This window comes from Sceloporus occidentalis, unplaced genomic scaffold, assembly GCF_023333645.1.
Source record: "Sceloporus occidentalis isolate IW3139 unplaced genomic scaffold, rSceOcc1.0.p SCAF_235, whole genome shotgun sequence".
Taxonomy (NCBI): Eukaryota; Metazoa; Chordata; class Lepidosauria; order Squamata; family Phrynosomatidae; genus Sceloporus; species Sceloporus occidentalis.
Window position 1 is genome coordinate 126,556 of NW_028317215.1, and position 20,845 is coordinate 147,400.

Here is a 20,845-nt window from a genome sequence, read left to right on the forward strand (position 1 = left end):
GGTCCTTCGGAACCTCCTGAAACGGAGGAGAAATTGTATTAAACGCGAGAGCGATCGCCGGATCGTGGCCGGACGCGTGTCCTGTGTTGCGTGTTCTGTGACATGGAGAACGACGTTCCGTGAGGCTGGGACGGGGGATTTTCAGAGCTGTACATTCTGTAAAGTTTTGGTTAGACGGTATAAATATATGAGCACAAATAACAGAACTTAGCTTTTAGCCTTCTTTCTACTTAAAATGTATCGGGGTACGAAGAGAATATTTTTTTAGCCGGTGTATAATTAAAGCGCTTACTGTCCGGACTCTTAACGCGTGACTGTATTTTTTTACTGTATTTCTTTAATAAATGTATCGTCTCCTCCTCCTCGTCCCTCTTCGGCTCTTATCACTTAAGATTGATACGTTTTTGGTTTTTATTGAGTTATTTTGTTGCGCAGATTTATAGAATCTGATTTATAGAATCTAGAACCCTGGCTCTCCTTCCGCTCATGGCCCCCGCGGGGAGGCGCTCCATCCGTTGGAGTCTGGAAGGCTGTACGACGCGTTGTGACTCACCGAGGAATCGATGGAGACGCGAGAAACGACTAATTAATTACACCTTCCCTTCGACGAGCAGCAAGCGCAAGCAAAGGCTATTTATCCCCCAGATTCTGTATAAACGTCCAACGGGTCTTTGTATCTCTTCTGACCGTTCAAAGGCTCCAGAAAATCCGTGATCTGTCGGCTTGGAGTCCAGACTCATTGGGTTGTTCAGTGAGTTTTTGATCTAGAAAGAAATGAGTTGGGATCTGGACTCGTTGGGTAGGTCTGTAGGTTACTGATCTGGAATGAAATGAGTTGACTCCAAACATGTGGTGCAGTCGTAGATAGAATGATAATTCACTTTACTGAGATGGTGGTGGATAAGTGGAACAGCCTCCCAGCAGAGGTGGTAGAGGGTAATACAGTGAGGGTATTAAACATGCATGGGATAGGCATACGGCTCCTGAATCTAAGACGAGACCAACGACTGATTGAGGTTTGAGTCGTTACAGCAGGAGAAACGGGCGACTGGACGGGCCGACGGGGGCCGATCTTCATTAAGCCGGATTTCTATATTTAATGTAAAGGAAGTTTAGGAAATTCTCCGTAATCCAAATACAAGACGCAGCGAAACTGAAAATGAATGAAAAAAGTGATTTCAATTATTTATCATGAAATTATTAAAGTTAATTATACGTGAAAAGCGACTTTTATTTCCCGGTCGCAAAAATAAAAAAAAATCCAATTCGTTTTTACCAATTCCTGCTAAAAAACAATAATGAGCGGGAAGCGAATGCCGCAGATTCTGAGAAATCTCTTCATTTCTTTCCTTTCCACCAAATACGAAGTTTCATTTCCGTTTGGAACTTTTTGGAATCTTCTGGACAAAATCATTAAAAAGAATGTCCCTGGATTCTGTTTTATTGGATTTGTTCCGCTTTTTATGATTATTGGGTGAATAAATGTTAACGTATGGCAGGGTGATCTGTGTGTGTGTGTGTGTGTGGGGGGGGGGTTGTATTTGGCTCTGTCCCCCAGGGCCCCCACTTGCTGCTAATCCGTCCCTAGGAGCAGCGGCTGTGCCACCTCCTCCCAGTGGCCAAGCACCTGCCTCTCCGCGTACGTCAGCTGATAGCCCCCGGGCTATAAAGCACCAGGGCTGCCGTCTGCTGCCGTGCATCTGGAGAGGCGCGGGGACGCTGTGATATGTTCTATTCCGGGATTCTCACCGACGGCGGCGGCGGCAGGAAAGAGGGCGACCTCCGCGAGGCTGCCTCCCTTCGCCAGCAGAGGAGGATCAAGCAATCCGTCCAGTTCATCCACAAGGACTCCGCCGACCTGCTGCCTCTGGATGGCCTGAAACGGCTGGGAACCTCCAAGGATACGGTAAGGGGGGGGGGGGGGGTCCGGTGCTTCCACGAAATGTCAGCCACCTCGTCCTTAACCCTTTGCGTGATGAAAGCGTTATACGAAATCCCCATTTCATTTCTGCCTCGATTTATTTGGGGGGGGGGCTGGAGTGTGGGGTGGCATGACATTTAAATGTTTAATTTATTTGAAGACGGGCATGGGGCCCACTCCTGGCACTCAGGGGGTTAATGTTGATGGGGGGGGTGGGCAGAAACTTTTTCATAAGATACGATCTGATTACAGAAAAATCTCCATATAACAAAATGATAGTTTGAGGTTAAAAAAAAAAATGTGATTTTTAGCGGCGTTGACTGCGTTTGTGCCGCAGATTTTTTTCAGGTAATTCATCTCTTTTCACCGTTTTGCTGTTTTTTTGTGTGTGCCCCGAATCCATTCCTCTCCCGGGTCGGTTACAACGAGCCCAGCGATGGGTTAATTGTTTCATACAATATAAAAAACACTCCATTCCCTCTAAATTTAACCATTTTTGATATGATAAATCTCAGCCACAGAACAATCCAGGGCAGGTGACAGCAGCGGGGTCCGGGGCCCCAGAGAAAAACGTAGCTGCAGATAGATCTGTGACATCGGAGGGGCCGAGGCGTGATGTCATAACACAGCTCCATAGTGACTGCTCTGAGCTGCCATGTAATGGTGGGGGGGGGCAGAGATTTGCCTCAGTGGGGGGGTGCAGCAGTATGATGTCATATCCCCGCGCCTCCTGTGCCGGGAAGAGTAGGCCTTGAAGTCCCATTAGGCGCTTCCTCCATATAAAGTATAAAGCAAAGAGTCCGGGGTGCTGTCAGGCGACCTCTCTGTGACGGCTCCACGAGGGATAAGCAGGGGGCGGGGCCAAAAGGCCCAAAATGGCTGCACTCATGAACTCGATATAAGGTATAAATCTACCTGCCTGCCATAACCGTGATTATCATTAAATACGTGAAACAAATAAAATCATCAGACGCATAATATTATTAACCCTGAAGATACCTTCCTTTTATTTCTCATATTATCTGTTTACTGAGTTGATTATTGAAACTGGAGATAAATATTATTAACGCAGATTACCCGAGGTGACGATGATGAAGATTATTATTATTATTATTATCTGTGTAAAGGAGAGAATTGACACTCAGGTTTTGTGACTCTCCAGTGGAGATTGACCTGGATTAACACTTTAACGCTCCATAAAGCAGATAAAGGGATGTAATACGGGAATAATGAAGGAAATACAAGGAAGGGGTTAATTGTCTTGCTGAGGACTTGCAGTCATGTGACTTAGCGCCCAGACAGCCCTTATGGAAAATATAAATTTTACATCATAATCCATCTCACATGATTTTTTTTTATAAGGGTCCTCAGGTGTTGACTTTATGTTAGACTACAATTCCCATCATCCCCAGTTGGTCGGCTTTCTCTATTGTGAAGGTAAAAGCAGATTACAGGAGCTGTAAGCGTGTGATTAAGGCTCTGCCACGGCCGGAGGGGCAGTTACTGAAACGCTCCATTTGGTTTTATGGGTCGGAGGAAATTTTGATGGAGAGATGATGAGTTTTTAATCCCATGAAATGACCGGTTTGCTGAGCGTTGGAGAACGAGCCGGCGATATACTCCCTTCTCTGCTAATGACCTAAAAAACAATAGAATCCCCAACTGAGGGAATCGCAGCGCGGTAACCACTGAAATAAAACGTAACGAACCGTAACGGTGAATAAAAGTAGAACTTTAAACCCAATTCTCAAATGTAATCCAAGTCCACATAAAAGACAGTGGGGGGGGTCTAACACTACAGGATCAGAGGCTGAGATGGAACGGAGGGTGGTAGATAAGTGGAGCAGCCTCCCGGCAGAAGTGGTAGAGGGTAATACAGTGCGGGTATTAAACATGCATGGTATAGACATACGGCTCCCGAATCTAAGACGAAACCAACGACTGATTAAGGTTTGAGTCTTTACAGCAGGAGAGATGGGGGCCGGATGGGGCCAATCTGCCGGCAGGTTCTGGGTTTTGGGGTTCGGGGTTGCAGGATGTGACTCCCCATGAGAAATTCTTGTTGTTGTGATAATTTTAGGGTAACTTGTACCGGTCCCGTTTCCGGGGAGTGCGTTGGGCGCAGGCGCTGCCAATTTAATTAAACTGAGCTCAAGATCCGTCTAAACCAGCTTAATGAGCGTATACATCGGTCTCCTAGCAACTAAGCCTCACTCCCCCCAATTACCCTCCGAATTCCCGGAATTACCCCAAAACTTACATTTACTTGTTTACATGTTATTAGAGTCTGCGGGGGGTTAATGACCTGAGAAATAACTCCCTTTCACGGGCTAGGCGTGTTTCTGAACACGAAAGCAGCTAAAGGGTTAACTTTATATACATATTTAGAGAAATCTCCTGAATGTAGTTTATTTTCTCCGTTTTTGGGGAGACGCGTTTTAGATCATAGAGTAGCTGCAATACCGCGAGTTCTTTAACCGATATATTATACGTTGTAGTTATTATACATATTATTATTGTTTATTGTTTTATATAGCGCCACCATGTTCCGCTGCGCTGTACAATGTATATATATAGATGAATGGACATTACAGGCTGAGCTGTCCGTCTCCATGTCTTGGTTCGGTGCTGATTTACTGGGACTGGTTGGTCTGTCCGCACTCATCCAGGGAGATCCTGAAACCTGCGCTGTTGGGGGGCTCATGTTGTTAAGCTCTATTAAGGTGATTGCGCCCCGACGTATTTCTCCCTCCCAGCAACCGCACAACATTCTGCAAAGACGCCTCCTGGAGACCAACTTATCCAAAGTGAGACCGACGCGCACCAGCTGGACCCCGAAGGGCGAGAGCAACAAGTTCCACCAAGTGAAATGCGTCAGGACGGCGGGCGAGGATCTGATCTCCGTTTGGTGTCAGGTTGGGCTTCCTTTCTATTTTATGTTAAATAGGGTTTTATTTCAGATTTGCGGACTGGACTCTTCTGGGGTTAATCGGCTGCCCCCTCCGCCGCGAGTCTGGGGTGCGCTTCCTCGACCACTCTCTGACACGCTAAGGATTATTTCCATAATTACCCCTCATAGCAACGCATTTACCCCAACAGGGCACATTTTCAACCAAAATCGTTGAAAATTGAGGAGGTTCTGAAAAAATAGTAATAGTAATAATAATAGCAGTAGTATTGATAATAGTAATAGAAGTAATAATATTAGTAATAGTAGTAATAGTATTAATAATAATGTATTTTTATTTTTGGGGGGCCGGGGGGCATGACATTGGATACGGGCATGGCACCCATTCCTGGCACTCAAGGGGTTAATGTTGATGGGGGCGCAGAATTATAGTAATAATAATAGCAGTAATATGAATAATAATAGTAATAGTAATAATAATGGCAGTAATAATAATAGTAATAATAGTAATTGTAATAATAATGGCAGTAATAATAATAATAATAATAGTAATAATAATAATATTAATAATAATAGTAATAATAGTGATTGTAATAATAATGGCAGTAATAATAATAGTAATAATAATAGTAATAATAATAGTAATTGTAATAATAATGGCAGTAATAATAGTAATAATAATAGTAATAATAATACTAATAAGCACTGTCTCTTGTCTTTGGTCCTGTGCAGTGCGCTGGGAAGGCGATCAGGGCCTCGATTGACACATCTTGTCAGCATAACCTCATTCCTTCAGCCTGCGTGGAGAGACTCGGGTGAGTAGCTGCGCGACAATGCGTGACAGCGCAGAATGAATGAATGAATGAATGCGCCGCAGAGCAGAGATTGCGCAGAATGCATGCGCGCCACGCAAACAGCTGCAGCAATCTGATGCAATGTTGTGGTCTGGCTCAACACAGTTACGACTGGTGAAGAATAATACCAGCACTTCCAAACATTAATAATATGAAATAATCAGAGCAATAATCGGCGGGGTATTACACTGCTGATACTTCTGAAACCTCGTTATTATTATTATGTTTAATATTATTTTTATTGTTGTTGTTATTAGTGGTTTTGTTGCTGTTCTTATGTTTATTTTAATACATTGTTATCGTCATTGTTATTTATTATTGTTATTGTTGTTGTTATTAATTATTATTTTTATTAGTGGGGATTGTAAAATTCCATTGAACTCCTTTCTTAGTTTTTATACAAAAACTCAGGCAGTTTTGGGGTAGAAGCCAGACGTCTCACAGTTAAACGGCATCACACGGTGGTCTCGGGACCCCCTCCTTTCGCTGGTTGGTGATAAGGCGTCCGGAAGGGTTTATTAAGTCTCTGTACTGGATACGGTGTTGCTGGAGTGCGGCATTTTCTGAGTTAATGCCCGGGACGGATTGCCAGCTCCGCGTTTCACAGAAGGCGATCGCCCACTGATTTCACAGCCCGCGGGGGGGGGGGGGGGGTAATTATCACTCGCAGCGAGACGCCGGCCGGCAGCACACATCGCTGGGTCATTTCTAATGATTTCATTTACGGAGCGAAATATGTGGAGTTTCCAAACTCCAGACTCATCGAATACGGGGAAAAACCATAAAATAATTACCCCCATCAGAACATTTACCCCATCCATAGCTGGTCAGCCAGTCCCCGCAAAGACTACATACGCTAATACTTTGGTCCCTCACTGATCCGTTCCTAAAACAAGTGGAATTTGGGGAAAAGGCAGGAATTATCCGCAGAAGGAACTTTGCTACAAAACAGGGCAAAGCAGCGAGCGTGAAGGACGGCGCCTGTAACCCCTGCCGTTGAGTCTGCCCCTGCCCAGGGGGGGCCAACATTCACTCTGACCATGCATGGACTGCAACTCTAACATTCTCTCAAGTGGCTGGGCATGCTGGGGGTTGTAGCCCAACGTCAGGCGCTCTGTGATATATATATGTATCCTCTGCTGGAGCCGATGAGGCGGAAAGCCCCACGCAGCGATTATAAGCTCGGATCTGGCAGAATGAGGTCACTGTCGGCTCTCGGGGGCCGCATGTCCCAACAAGGAGGATGTTACTGGAAGATGCAACACGGCCTCGTGCAGAGGGAGTTCGGGGGGACTTTAACTAAACGCTTTTGGAAAATGTTCATTTCTCTCGGCCCCACCGGGCCAAACGCAGCTTGGTGAATAAATCTAAAGTAACAAACCTCAGAATTCCACAACAAGGCAGTGTATTTGGGGTCCCCAAACCCCAGCAGACGCATCATACATACCCCGGTACCCTTGCTAGGGGGTCCTGATTTTGGCCGATCTTGGGGGGTCTCATAAACCGTCTCATGTGTTTTTTTTCTTTAATTTAGGCTGAAAGAACATTTCCGATCCTATAAGAACGAGGAGGAGAACGCCGCGCTGCGGTATAACATGACACCCATCGGACAAATCGAGCGATTGGCTGTGACGTTGGGGAGTCTGACCCTGGAGTGCGCTGCGGTGGTCATAGGTACAGATCCAGTCCTGGGGGCAAATGTTTAACAGCAGGGGCAAATACTGGGGGATTTCATTAGAAATTGGCAAATGCGTCTGAAAACCAAAGCACTGGGTTAAAAACACCGTCTGCCAAAATCCTGCGCATGCTGACCTGAACATACACTATCACACACTAACCCTCATCCTATATACACCCAGAACATACACTACCACACACTAACCCTCATCCTATATACACCCAGAACATACACTATCACACACTAACCCTCATCCTATATACACCCAGAACATACACTCACACACTAACCCTCATCCTATATACACCCAGAACATACACTATCACACACTAACCCTCATCCTATATACACCCAGAACATACACTATCACACACTAACCCTCATCCTATATACACCCAGAACATACACTACCACACACTAACCCTCATCCTATATACACCCAGAACATACACTATCACACACTAACCCTCATCCTATATACACCCAGAACATACACTCACACACTAACCCTCATCCTATATACACCCAGAACATACACTATCACACACTAACCCTCATCCTATATACACCCAGAACATACACTATCACACACTAACCCTCATCCTATATACACCCAGAACATACACTATCACACACTAACCCTCATCCTATATACACCCAGAACATACATTAATCACAAATCCTTACTTTACCTATCTGGTTCTTCGTTAATTATTCTCACATTCGTTTGGGGCTATTTTTGCTTAATTACTCTTTGAACTTATAAGTTAAAATCATGTCTATAACTCCTTCAATATATTTATTATCCACATTATCTTTCTTTTCTAGATGACAACGACAGATATCTCTCCCTTGGGCTCCAGACATTACGATCCATGAAGGTAAAGTCCCTTGCCGAGAAGGTGGAAGATAAGTGAAACAGCCTCCCAGCAGAAGTGGTAGAGGCTGATCTAGTAATGGGACTTTAAACCCTGAATCCTACGGGACTTCTCACGCCATACAATATAATTCTGTTTATTTTTTTGCAGTGCACTATAAACCTTGACAAGAACCAGCTTGAGATCGGAGGCTCGGATCCGGAGGTTATTCCTTTCATTGTCACAAAACACAATGCAAAAGAGAAGTGAGTATAATAGGGCAGCCAATGAGGGCCAGGGGGGGCAGGTGCATGCTGGGAAGTAGAGTGCAGGAGACAGGGAGTGCGGACACAGAAGGGTTATTAAACCGGAGCCGTCACACCCTGCGGCGCATGAGATCCATACATTGGGATGGATTTAAAAATTGATACTTTTATTCTTTCTTGGCAAATATCATTCAATTTCCTCCCCTGTGATGTCACCGCCCTATTTACATTTTGTGCTTAACTTCAGCCAAATTTACAAATAATTATTTTAATTTGCTTGAATTATTAGGGTTTTTTTTTCTGCATAAACGTCTTGGAATTAACTAATGTTGCATACAATATGATATAGTAACATAAAAGCGGGTTTGGGGGGGCATGTCGTTAAAGGGATGACGTGGGGAGGAATAAAGAGAATTTCAGGGTTTTATACCCCAGGGTCAGTAATCTCTCTCTCTCTGTTCCATCCCCCCGGATGTGTAGCGGATTAGAGGAACCCCAAAGAGAGCGCTGCCCTCCTTACTAAACAAAGAGCTTCGACTCCATCCCATCGGAAGGACGGCGCGAGTAACCATGGCCTGCTCTGTGTAAGCGGTCTCTGGCGGTCCAGCTGTCGAGGACTATAACTCCCATCATGCTGAGCAGTGCCCCCCGGGAGTTGTAGTCTGCGGCTCTTGGAGTGGCTGAGGCTGCCGACCCTTGACGTGCTTAACTCCATGTTTCTTGATGCGATCGTTTTATGTGCTTTCTAGATTTCCACAAATCCGCTCATTTCAGGAATAACCGGGAGATCCTTTTATTCCGGATTTATAGATAAAATATCGGCGCCTTCCGGATCTTCGCGTCCCGTAAAGAATAGAAAAGTTTACATAACGGAATATTTATCATAATGTCCTCAGTTCTCGGATGATTGGTCTGTTGGATGACTGATCTGTTAGATGATTGGTCCGTCAGGTGATTGTTTGGAGTGATAATTGATCTGTTAGATGATTGGTCCGTCAGGTGATTGTTTTGAGTGATGATTGGCCCGTCGGATGATTGGGCCATCTGATGATTGAGCTGTTAGATGATTGGCCCGTCAGGTGACTGATCTGACTGATGATTGGACCGCTGCGCTCCAAATCAAAGCCATAAACCAAACCGTCTCCAGGCTGTTCTAAGAATCACATAAAGTGACCAAATCTCTGCTTCTTTTACTTAAAAATGGAGCAGACGGCAGCTCGCAGGGAGAGTCTAAGCAGGGACCCCAGGGGTGGCCCAGTGACGTAACTCAAATTGCTGGCGCCCCTCTGCCGGGTGTCTCCGGGGACCCCCTTTCCACTGATGTGACCTATTTTGGATCTATTTGGTTGTGCCCGAAACATGTCATTGCGCATGTACGAAATCAGTGCTCCCCATGTGCATATTATTAACCAATTCCGCCCAAAGTAAGGCAGTGATTGGATAAGAGCTGCGCAGGTCCAAGAGACCCCCCAAAAATCACCGGGGAGTAAACGAGGCGTCACTGAAATGCTCGTTAATGATCAGGTTATAAAATCTGACTCTGTACTGTAATTAACAAAATTATGATTTTCATGTGTTTTATAAATAGACATTTTTAGACATGAAAGTTACCCCATAATTCATTTTTACTGGAAACGCCAACCTCTGGGATTTAAAGGAGCCCCGTCTTAAATCACGCAACATTTTTCTAGCTCATAAGGTTTTTATTGTGATTCTAAACGCTTCCTTTTTATATAAATTGCGAGCCAAGCCCCGCGCCGCCCGGCCATCTCCGCAAAGACAATCAGCCTCTGAAATGTGCCAATTTTACCCATATTTACAATAAAGCGCGTGTTTGATGATGTCACTGCGTCACTCTTCGTGTTTCTTTTGATTCCGCCACTAAAGAGTTAATTATATAAATTTAGGGGGATCGGATAGAAATAAATGTATTTATTGTTTATGTTTCGGGACAGAGATCTCATGCCTGGGGTTAACTGAGGTCCAACTCTGAGTGTCAGATCCAGCCTCTCTTTCACTTCCTCCCTTTAATTACAGGATGAGTTCTGAGTATACCTTACTGGGAGAAGCCGGTTAGTGGGACCTTACTGGGAGAAGCCGGTTAGTGGGACCTTACTGGGAGAAGCCGGTTAGTGGGACCTTACTGGGAGAAGCCGGTTAGTGGGACCTTACTGGGAGAAGCCGGTTAGCGGGACCTTACTGGGAGAAGCCGGTTAGCGGGACCTTACTGGGAGAAGCCAGTTAGTGGGACCTTACTGGGAGAAGCCGGTTAGCGGGACCTTACTGGGAGAAGCCGGTTAGCGGGACCTTACTGGGAGAAGCCAGTTAGTGGGACCTTACTGGGAGAAGTCTGTTACTGGGAGAAGCCAGTTACTGGGAGAAGGCTGTTACTGGGAGAAGCCTGTTACTGGGAGAAGCCTGTTACTGGGAGAAGCCTGTTACTGGGAGCCATACTCTAGTGTTTGTTTCTAGGAGAGATGGCCATTACTGGGTGCTCACTGGACGTTGCCTGTTAACTGGGTTCTTAGTACTGGGAGAGAGTGGGGGGGTACTCAGGGAACTGGAATGAGTTAATACACACAGATTAACCCTCGAGAGAAACGCTCCTTGTCACAGAGATTTCCGTTCTTGGCTCCGAGGCGAGCGCCTTAACATCCAACACAACGAGAAGAGAAAACGCGTCGGGGATTTGGGACGATTTCTAAGGCACTGACACGGCCTCAATGAGCGTCCGCCAACATATTCCGTAACGCAGTACAAAGCGGGGCGCAAAACCACAAAATCCTAGCGGGAATATCGCTAAAAATAAAACATCAGGAAAGACCTGCGATCTCAATATGTCCGGCCCGGGGGGCGACATTTAAATACATAAAGGATAAAGGACCGGGGGGGGGGCTGTTTGTTCCGCGACGCCCTGCTACGATCTGCCTGCCACGTGTCCCACCCTGACATTAAGGACACGTCGGTCTCCTGCGTTTCGCTCCTAGCCGCCCAATTACGTCGCTGCGAGCGGCACCGTGCTGCGCTGGCTCTATCTGGGTCCTGATGAAAGCTTTGCTATTCGCGGCGCGTTTCTCAGGCTGCGTGGCTTTTCTCCCCGCGGGTGAGCGGGGTGTCCCTGCTGGGAGGCGCAGCACGGAGAAGCCGGCAGCTCATAAAACATTAAGGGGCAGCCACATGACTTATCGTGGAAAGAAATCTAAACCCAGAACCTGCCGGCAGATCGGCCCCCGTCGGCCCGTCTAATCTGTAGAGACTCAAACCTTAATCAGTTGTTGGTCTCGTCTTAGATTCAGGAGCCGGATGTCTATCCCATGCATGTTTAATACCCTCACTGTATTACCCTCTACCACTTCTGCTGGGAGGCTGCTGCACTTATCTACCACCCTCTCAGTACATATATGGTTTTTTTAAAACCGCATCCATAACAGTTTAATATGTCCGTGACAAGAAATAATGTGCTGATTTTTGTCACTGGGTTTGATGAGATGAAATGATGCAGCCCCCAGGGGCCCGCTACGGTTTAATATGTGCCCGTGGGGATTGTATGTAATCGATATGGTGACGCAGGTTCTCCGTCTTGTTCTTTACACATTCTTCACGTATGGGACGCGGATCCTGACGCCGCGATCAGGAAACACTGAGTCACGCGGGGGGGGGATTTTCTCCAGCTGTAACGAAGCACTCGGCGTAAGATACGAGATGAGCCGTTCGCACACGGTTACCATGGAAACTGTGGACTACTGGGGCATGGGATGACATCATCCGTGTGAAGTGTCGGATGTGCAAAATCACCTAAGATTAACAGCTTGGCGGGCTGCGGGGGTCTCAGAGACACGGAACACGTTATTAACACGTTATGCCGCATATACACGTTTCATGTATATTCAACTCAGGGATTCACAGAGAAAATAAACATGGGGGGAGTCGGGGGGCACGAAATTCGTGGGTTAAATTATTAATGTCATCATCACCAGGGCCGGCCCGACAATGGAGCCGAGTGGGGCAACCGCTCCAGGCGGCAATTTGCCGCCCCAAGCCCTTTTTTTTGTATTTTTATTTTTTTTTGAGCGAAAGAGAGAAAGGGGCGCCGAGTGGTTTTCGGTTACCAAGCTGTCAGTACCGGCTCGGCGCCCCTCTCTCTCCTCTGCGGCGAGTCTCCCTGTTCGGTCTCGGTGCCGGCTTGTAATGCTGAGTGCCGAACAGGGAGACTCGCCGCAGGACTGCTGAAAGCAAGGTAAATACAGCGGGGGGGGGGGGGGGGGGGGGCGCGACAGGGACGGAGGGAGAGGAAGGGTAGATAACGGAGGGGGGCATTTTAAAATTCACCCCAGGCGGCATTTTGCCTTGGGCCGGCCCTGATCATCACCCTGTACTGGTGCTGTATTGGTGATGTCATCGTTGCCCTGTACTAGCGCTGTATTAGTGATGTCATCATTTTGTCATATCTATGATATCAGCTTTTTGCTAGTGATAATATCAGTAGTGGAAAGCATATGTGACGGCAGTGCGTAGTGATGTCATATTGGTGATGTCAGTATGAGGCGATGTAGCAGGGGTGGTCAGTAAGTCATAGAGCTTATTTGACACCTACACAAAAAGCCATTAGTATCGATATCACTTCTTGAACACAGGCGGGTTAATCACTGTTGTTGGGAATGACTTACATGACTCATTCAGACTGCTTATTGAGAAAGCTGCAGCGCCACCCGGTGCTCCAAAGCAGGAAGCCCAGTGTCCCTGTGAATCCCTCGTGCTTTTCAGGCTGCATTTGGGGGGCTTATATACACTGTGCCCTATATACACCGTGCCCTCTATACAGTACCGGCCCCCCGCAGCGCAGATCATTCACACCTCTCTTTACATGTAGCTTCTGCATGAGTATCAGATCTTACGCCAGGAACCCAATTCCATCGATTCCCGCTGTACTGCGCTGCAGACTATGATGGCGCTATATATAAAAACAATAAATAATTCCTATATAAAAATCATGTAGTTGTAAGGGATATTGTAACCAACAATGTATCCTTGTACTGTATAACTTGAAATAAAAACACCGTACTCGAATTGGAATAAACAGGCCGTGTACTTTTATTTAGCTTATAACAAACATCACAAACTTTAAAACCCTGTGAGTTCCCGGCTTTGGTTATCTGGTACCCTGGCAGGTAAAAAAATGAACGACTAATAATTATGTTATGGAAACAAACACGGGTTTTTGTTTATTTTTTCATATAAAATGTTAATTTTAATGCACCATATTGGTAACAGAGTTCTGAGTGTGAGGGGCCCCCAGCCCTGTCAGGGGCCAGTAATGTGGAATAAACACTGAATTCTCTGCTCCTGACAGAGGGCGGAACCAAGTGTCAGTGGTCAGATTATCTGACGGAAAGCGATGAGCGCTGCGCAAGTGCCCGGAAGTTAGACGGAAGTGGGGCCGCGTCAGATGTTTTGCAGTTTGCGGAGGGCAGTTCCGGTTCGGGTTTGACAGGCTTGGTTGTTCTGGATATGGCTGCTCTCCGGGCCTCATGTGCCCTGCTCTGGGCCGGGGTTATTTGCCTGTTGATGGTTCCTGTTCCGGCCTCTGACGAGAAGGTGAGACCCCTGAGCCCCCAGGCCCCGTGTACCCCTTCCTCCGCAGATGATTACTCCCATACTGCAGGCTCCTGGGGGAGAAGAAGTCACTGAATCTCATGCTTACGGATGTCAGGGACTCTTGGCTGAGCATGATGGGAGTAGAAGCCACGAGCTCCCTGCAAACCTGTTAAATGCTGTGTTTTTATATAGCGCCAACAGAATCTGCAGTGCTGTACAACAGGCTATATGGACAAATACATATGGAGCCACGGGGCATGGAGGGCCCTGCTTGTCAGACATTTCGATGAGGATGTGTCTGATGAGCTGCATTGTAACGTGCGGCCGCCCTTTCTGTAACCCTGACCCTTCAAGAGTTAAACGTGGCTGCCGCTAAATTATAGTTTTGTTTTGAGGCTGAACGGGTTAACGATGTGCGTTCTGCGATTGTTTCACAGAATTCCGAGGACGTTCGCTGTAAATGCATCTGCCCTCCTTATAAGGACAAACCCGGAAGTATATTCAACAAAAACGTCACCCAGAAGGACTGGTGAGTCACCTGCGGACATCCGATGGCTTCGGACATGTATTTAAACGCAATCTAAACCCCCCCGGCTCGCAGCTAAAAGGAGCCTGCCGGACAAAGATGGCCGGCTTCCTTTAGGTTGCTGTAATGCAGTTAGCGGTGGTGCGCATGCACGCGGTGACCCGTAGGCACTTGCACGCGGTGACCCGTAGGCATTTTCACCTTCTCTCCTGAAGACGTTGAGTCAATCTTTGCTGTCTCTGCATGCAGCGTCTGCAGCCATGTCGTGAAGCCCATGCCCGTGCCGTGGGCCGACGAAGAAGCTTACTGCCTGCGCTGTGAGTGTAAATACGAAGAGAGGAGCTCCGTCACCATCAAAGTAAGTCCTTCCTCCCTGATTTACTAACCGGAGAGCTTCGGGTCTCTGAACCCTCGCCTTTCTCTGCTGGGACCCTGTAGTCCCATTAAAATCTCTTACTGTTTTATTATATCGTGCAATAAATATGTCTTATACCCATCTCCCCAGACTCATCCAGAAAAGCCTCCAAGCCTTGAATAAGAAGCGTAAATCTCGCTATCCGTGTATTTTTATTTCCTTGTTCTCCCCGGAATAGCCCCTGCGGTATGTTACATAACTTGCCCCTGGGGGGGTCCCGTATAATGTGTCTCCCATTGCCTCCCTCACAGATTACCATCATCATCTACCTGTCCATACTGGGCCTTCTCCTCCTCTACATGGTGTACCTGACCCTGGTGGAGCCCATGCTGAAGAGACGGCTCTTTGGCCATTCTCAGCTCATTCAGAATGAAGACGACGTCGGGGTAAGTCTTTTCTCTCTCGCGTCCGGCACGTATAGGTTTGTTGTTCTGAATCCTCCCAAGTGCTCTCTCCGGTGATTGAATGCTGGACAGCGTCTCCTCCTGCTATTCTTTTTGAGTGTCTCCGAAGCTTCTCATCTTTTGCGTTTCCCCTTCCCTCTGCTGGACTCTCCCCAATCCTTTGCCCCTTTGGCAGTTGCCCCCCATCCATCTGCTATACATGTGCCCCTTTGGAAACCCTCCCCTCACTCTCTTGCTATCAAACCTGACCACTGCGTCGATTCTAAACCCGGAGAGGCGTCCTTGGGTTACTCTTTTTGACACTGTGAATTTGGTGGTCTCGCGCTACGAGGAGCTGTCACGTCGGTTTATTGCCATTGTAACGGTCCAATTGCCTCAAATAAACAATATTTTGTTTCCAAAACTCCAGCTGAAAGTGTTCATGTTTACTGTAAACACACAAAGCTGCCAAGCAGACAATAAAGTAATATTTATCCCAGCTTATCGGCGACGTCCAGCTTAATTTACTGCTTTTTTTTTTTCATTCAAATATTTGAATCCAATGAATTTACACCCAAAACACAGTGAAATAAAAAGGCCTCCCCGTTCTATAAACCGTTCCATAAATCAATAAATAATGATTACTGCGTCTGATTAAACAAGACGAGCGCCAAATCACCCGGTTTCACATCTTAAAATTCCCGTTTCCAGAGGCGAGATGCGCTCATCGTTAGAAAACAAAAGACTAATCTTACCTGCCAGGCGTGTACAGCCATGACGGGACGTTCGATTACGCTAAAGCACACGCAGCTCGTGCGAATGCTGTGTAGGAATGTACATAATCTCATCTGCGTTGCTTCCGTGATCCGTCCCGAATTTATTTAATCAGCTGCTGCACTTTATGGCATAAAACAAATAAAATAATATAATTAATAATAATATATATTTTCCTCATCATATGCTAAAAGAAGCTGCTTCATTCTCATACCGAGACCACTTTTTACTCTTTCAGGACCACCAGCCTTTTGCCAACGCACACAACGTGTTGTCGCGATCCAGGAGCCGCGCTAATGTCTTGAATAAAGTGGAGCACGCGCAGCAGCGCTGGAAGCTGCAGGTACAGGAGCAGCGCAAGTCCGTCTTCGACCGCCACGTCGTGCTCAGCTAATTCCGAACGTGGCACCTTCTCTCCGAAAGACCCCCTCGCACTCCGTCTTCCCAGCGCTTCCCCCATGAATTTGAGTCCAGGCTGCCGCGGGGGTCCGTGGATCAGTGCAGGCTGGCGGCGGGTGCGCTGGCAGAAGATGTTCTCAACGGAGGCAAAACTTTAAAAGCGAGCGAAACAAACGAAGGATTCCACGTTAACGTTTCTTTGCGCAATGAAAATCTCTTAATATATTAAAGATGATAAAATTGGTAAATTATTGTAATTCTCTGCCTGTGATTAAGTGTTTTGGTTTTTTTTGTTTTTTAACACATTCATGATCGTCTCTGTTAATGTGATTGTTGTGTGTATATATATATATATATAGTTCTTTTTATTATTTAGTGAGCTCTTGGCTTTGTCTGTAGATATCGATCCTTCGCTTTTGCTGCCCCTTCTGCACGAGTAGCTGCCGGTTAGTTAATTGCATGGATCCGCCGCCCCGCCTGTTACTGAGGCCGCATTATACTTTTAACCAATTAGAGTATTGATTGACACAGTTCTGGATTCCATGCTGCTGTGTAAAGCGCGGCCGCCGTAGGAAAAGTTCATGTGTTAAGAACCATTAAAATACTTCAGTTAGTTGGGTGGCATATTGTGCTGGACGGTGGCCGTTAATTGGCGTTGTTCAAAGGGTTGGGCTTTTGTTTTAAAATGAAAAAGTTATGTTTCTAAACTCAGCTCCGCGTCGGACTGCTGGGAGGAAAGTCTTTACGAGACGTTGGGCGATCCTACGGGGATTCTGGGCAGAAAAGGCTACGATTACAGCAGCCACGGGCAGAATGCTCTATTTGTACCTGCTGGTATTATTACCCCACGATACAGGGGTATTAATCCGTATGGGGGGGTATGTTACCTCTTTATCCGCTAGCGTAAAATGCAGAGTTTTGTCCGATGATAATTTTTGCTTTATTTTACGCTGCATGATGTAATATTATCCAATGCAGACATTGCTCTGGTAAAACACGTGGCTGTAAATGCTTTAAACCAGTAAAAAAAAAAAGCTTCCTTGATTCCTTTTTTTTTTTTTTTAAATAATCGGTTTCTTTATATTCCGAGGTTTTTGGGGGACCCCTTCCTGTGTTCCACGAAACTTTCCATAAACATTTAGTTGCTTTTGCTGCAGAATTGGTTGTACTGATTTTTGTATTTAAATAAATACTTAGATTCCCCTCCGCCTTTCTCTCTCTCTCTCTCTCTCTCTCTCTCGTCTGTGGATTGGAAAAGAAAAAATCTCTCACCGACCTCCAAAATAACGAGTAGAAGCTGTGGGCGCATGCAAACCTTTAGAAAGTCTGCCTGTGTGAGCGTCACTCCTCTGTCATAGTAATTGAGCTGCTAGATATTATCTTTTACCAATCATATAGGTATCCAAAGTAATACATGGATGGCTCTGAGCTCATTCTCGCTCTCGCCCCCCCCATTCTCTCGCTATTGCCCATTCTCTCGCTCTCACCTTAGTACATCGCGACTGCTCACAATCATATAATATCGGCTGGTAAGTCTTATAAATCTAGATTTTTTTTGACAATACTAAAATACATGAGAAAATATATTTCTGCATCGATGAGTTTATTTTGTTCCAGGAACTCGGCTCAAAAGTGTTTTGAAATAAACACTCGCATTGTTAGCGGAGCAGCTGTAAGCGTCCGCTCTTTTATTTCTCACTGTTTAGTGTTTATATTTCTACAATGACAAAAAACGACCAGTTTAATTTCATTTGTGTCCTGCCCCATGTGATCATATCTGGGCATATAAATTTATTCGGGGCTTCATGTTCACTGTCTGGTTTATTGCCACAGGGGTGAGGTAAGAGGAATCCCGTTTCCTAGAATATTATGGGCATATATTAAGAATTATAAATAAATTGTTATAAATAATATTATATCATGAAATTAAATGATTATGAATAATAATGATACTGGTGCAGGTCATGTATGTGCCTAGACTATGTTTTAATACGAGGGGCAGAACTTTATTTCAATTCTCTGTGTATTTAAGGGCCTCTCACCTTCCGTGACACTACATTTTTTTATTTTATTTTATTATTTGTTAATTTAACAATATTTACATTTTTAGTATTTGTTAATTTAATATATATTTTTTTATATTTGTTATCGCTGTATAAAAAAAAGCCACTATGGAAAATACCCCGTACAGCCTGGCCGAAAAAGCCCCAATGGCCAGCGATCCCCAGCGTGGTTCTCCGCTGCCGGTTTCATCGTGTTTGGATCCACAGATAGCGTTCCAGCTGAGCCACGAAACGCGTCGGCTCCCGTGGTCACAAGACGCGGCTAATATCTTCCACACCGCAGATCCGCCTCTCATAAAACATTACTTCGGCCATTTCTATAATATTCCAAATCAACCCAACTGCCAGGGATACAGTCCCTACGAAGATGGCTACGGGCCGTCCTACATCCGGAAGAGGAACGAGCGAGAGAGGCAGAGAGTGAAATGCGTCAACGAGGGCTATGCCAGACTCAGGAGGCATCTCCCCCCGGAGTATCTGGAGAAACGTCTCAGCAAGGTACAGACCCTTAAAGCTGCTATCAAATACATCTGCCTGCTTCAGGAGACCCTCTGCTGGGAAGACACGGACGAGAACAAAGCACAAGACCAAGGCTTTCAGGATCTCCTGAAGAGACCTTGTAAGAATAGCTGAGATTCTAAAATCAAGCATTGTGTTTATTTTAAATAAATATTAGAATATCGCTAAATCTGTTGAATAATATAATTGTTGTAAAATTAATCACATGTTGTCCTACGCCAGTGATTGAACTCATTAACTCACCTGTGTTCAAGCAGAGCTATCCAGAGCGGAGCCCACGGGCCTGGAGTCTGACGCTTTATCGTCTTGTTTTATTTCTCGCATCTCTGTCTCCATTTCCACCTCCAATAAAGTTATTTGAAACGATCGAGTCTCCAGCGGAAGGATCTGTAGCCGTTTATTTCACAATTATCCCCGTTTTATATATATCAGAAATATACTTTTTTTAGAACCTGCTTTATTATACAAGAAATAGAGAAATATTCATCGAATTTACTTACTAAATGAAACAAAGTTACGATGCGTAGTTCCAGACTTTCAATGTTGGACTCATGGGGGCAACAAACTCCGAGATACCCCGAGTCCTTTAAAGTGCGTTGGAAACTTTTCATGCTTTGCACTTATTGCTGAAAGCTCCTCTGTTTATTGTAATTATTATTATAAGAAATTATTATTGTTTATTATTATTATTATTATTATTATTATTATTTTATTAATTTTTGTATTATTTTATTTTTTATTTTTGTATTATTATTTTATTGTTTATTATTATTATTATTATTATCTTGAAGCCCCCCATAAGGGTATATTAATGAGGAGCACCCCGCAGAGCTGCTCGGGCCCCCCGGCCCTTGCCCCGGTGTAGGGGGCCGGTCTGTTTGCCCCGTTGTCTCGGTCTATTGTCCTTTCTTGGCTCCAGTTCCTAAGAAGCCGAAACAGAAACAAACTCGGTAACCAGGAAGAGGCAGCCACTAAACTCCTCGCAACGCGAAGCAGCTCAGATACACAGCCCCGCAGCAGCGAGCGCAGTCCCGGGGCAGAGACTGGGGGTCCTCAGTACATCAGGTCAGGCAATAACCACAGCTGAACTCGAGGGGTGAAATTATATAAAATCTATATTTTTAATGCATTATTATGAATTACTTTGGATTTTGTTTAATTTCTGGGGACTGATATTTTTGCTATATTTTGTTAGATGAGTGTCAGTAACAGGATTCAGTGAGTGAGTGGGCGCTCGGTGGGGGGGGGGTAGTGAGAGATTGGGAACTCGGGGGGTTTAGTGAGTGGGTGATCTGGAGAAGAGAATGGGCACTTGAAGGGAGAGTATTTATTGGGTGGGCGCTGTGATGAGGGGTGTGCTGAGTGAGTGGGCACTCTTGGGAGAGGAGTGCTGGGTGAGTGGGCACTCTGGGGAGGGGCGTGCTGGGTGAGTGGGTACTCTGGGACAGGGAGTGCTGGTTGAGTGGGTACTCTGAGAAGGGAGTGCTGGGTGGGCACTCTGGCAAGGACCCTGACATATGTTGTTCATTAGCCCCCTCAGGATGCATCGCTTGGTGAGGCCGTTGTGCATGGATCACAGGTGCTGCAGTGTGCCACCTCCGCTTAGTGTACACTCCTGCCACAGCGTGAGTGTGCACTCAGAGCACTTTTGCAAATGCTCCCTGACTGCTCACTCCTGTGTGACCCA

At 45.8% G+C, this 20,845-nt stretch overlaps 2 protein-coding genes across 2 annotated transcripts; both read left to right on the plus strand.

The window, feature by feature from the left end:
- The first annotated feature begins 1,726 nt into the window (after positions 1–1,726).
- On the plus strand, positions 1,727–14,612 carry LOC149276518 (nuclear receptor-interacting protein 3-like). The gene is made up of 9 exons (XM_089503547.1): positions 1,727–1,906; positions 4,678–4,836; positions 5,562–5,644; positions 7,218–7,357; positions 8,190–8,242; positions 8,390–8,484; positions 10,522–10,556; positions 13,835–14,079; positions 14,517–14,612. The coding sequence occupies exons 1-9, from the start codon at positions 1,727–1,729 to the stop codon at positions 14,610–14,612; spliced, it is 1,086 nt and encodes a 361-aa protein (XP_089359673.1).
- A 267-nt stretch (positions 14,613–14,879) lies between these two features.
- Positions 14,880–16,571, plus strand: LOC149276519 (transmembrane protein 9B). Its single transcript, XM_089503540.1, has 3 exons — positions 14,880–14,963; positions 15,272–15,406; positions 16,416–16,571. Exons 1-3 carry the CDS (start codon positions 14,880–14,882, stop codon positions 16,569–16,571), a joined length of 375 nt encoding a protein of 124 aa, XP_089359666.1.
- The last annotated feature ends 4,274 nt before the right edge of the window (positions 16,572–20,845 follow it).

Bases quoted from the DNA above. Each gene is read 5' to 3' on its own strand.
- LOC149276518 (XM_089503547.1), top strand. From the start codon at position 1,727: ATGTTCTATTCCGGGATTCTCACCGACGGCGGCGGCGGCAGGAAAGAG. The intron at 4,837-5,561 runs GTTGGGCTTCCT...GGTCCTGTGCAG, and splicing joins TGATCTCCGTTTGGTGTCAG to TGCGCTGGGAAGGCGATCAG. The intron at 7,358-8,189 runs GTACAGATCCAG...TTTCTTTTCTAG, and splicing joins GTGCGCTGCGGTGGTCATAG to ATGACAACGACAGATATCTC.
- LOC149276519 (XM_089503540.1), top strand. From the start codon at position 14,880: ATGCCCGTGCCGTGGGCCGACGAAGAAGCTTACTGCCTGCGCTGTGAG. The intron at 14,964-15,271 runs GTAAGTCCTTCC...CCTCCCTCACAG, and splicing joins GGAGCTCCGTCACCATCAAA to ATTACCATCATCATCTACCT. The intron at 15,407-16,415 runs GTAAGTCTTTTC...TTACTCTTTCAG, and splicing joins AGAATGAAGACGACGTCGGG to GACCACCAGCCTTTTGCCAA.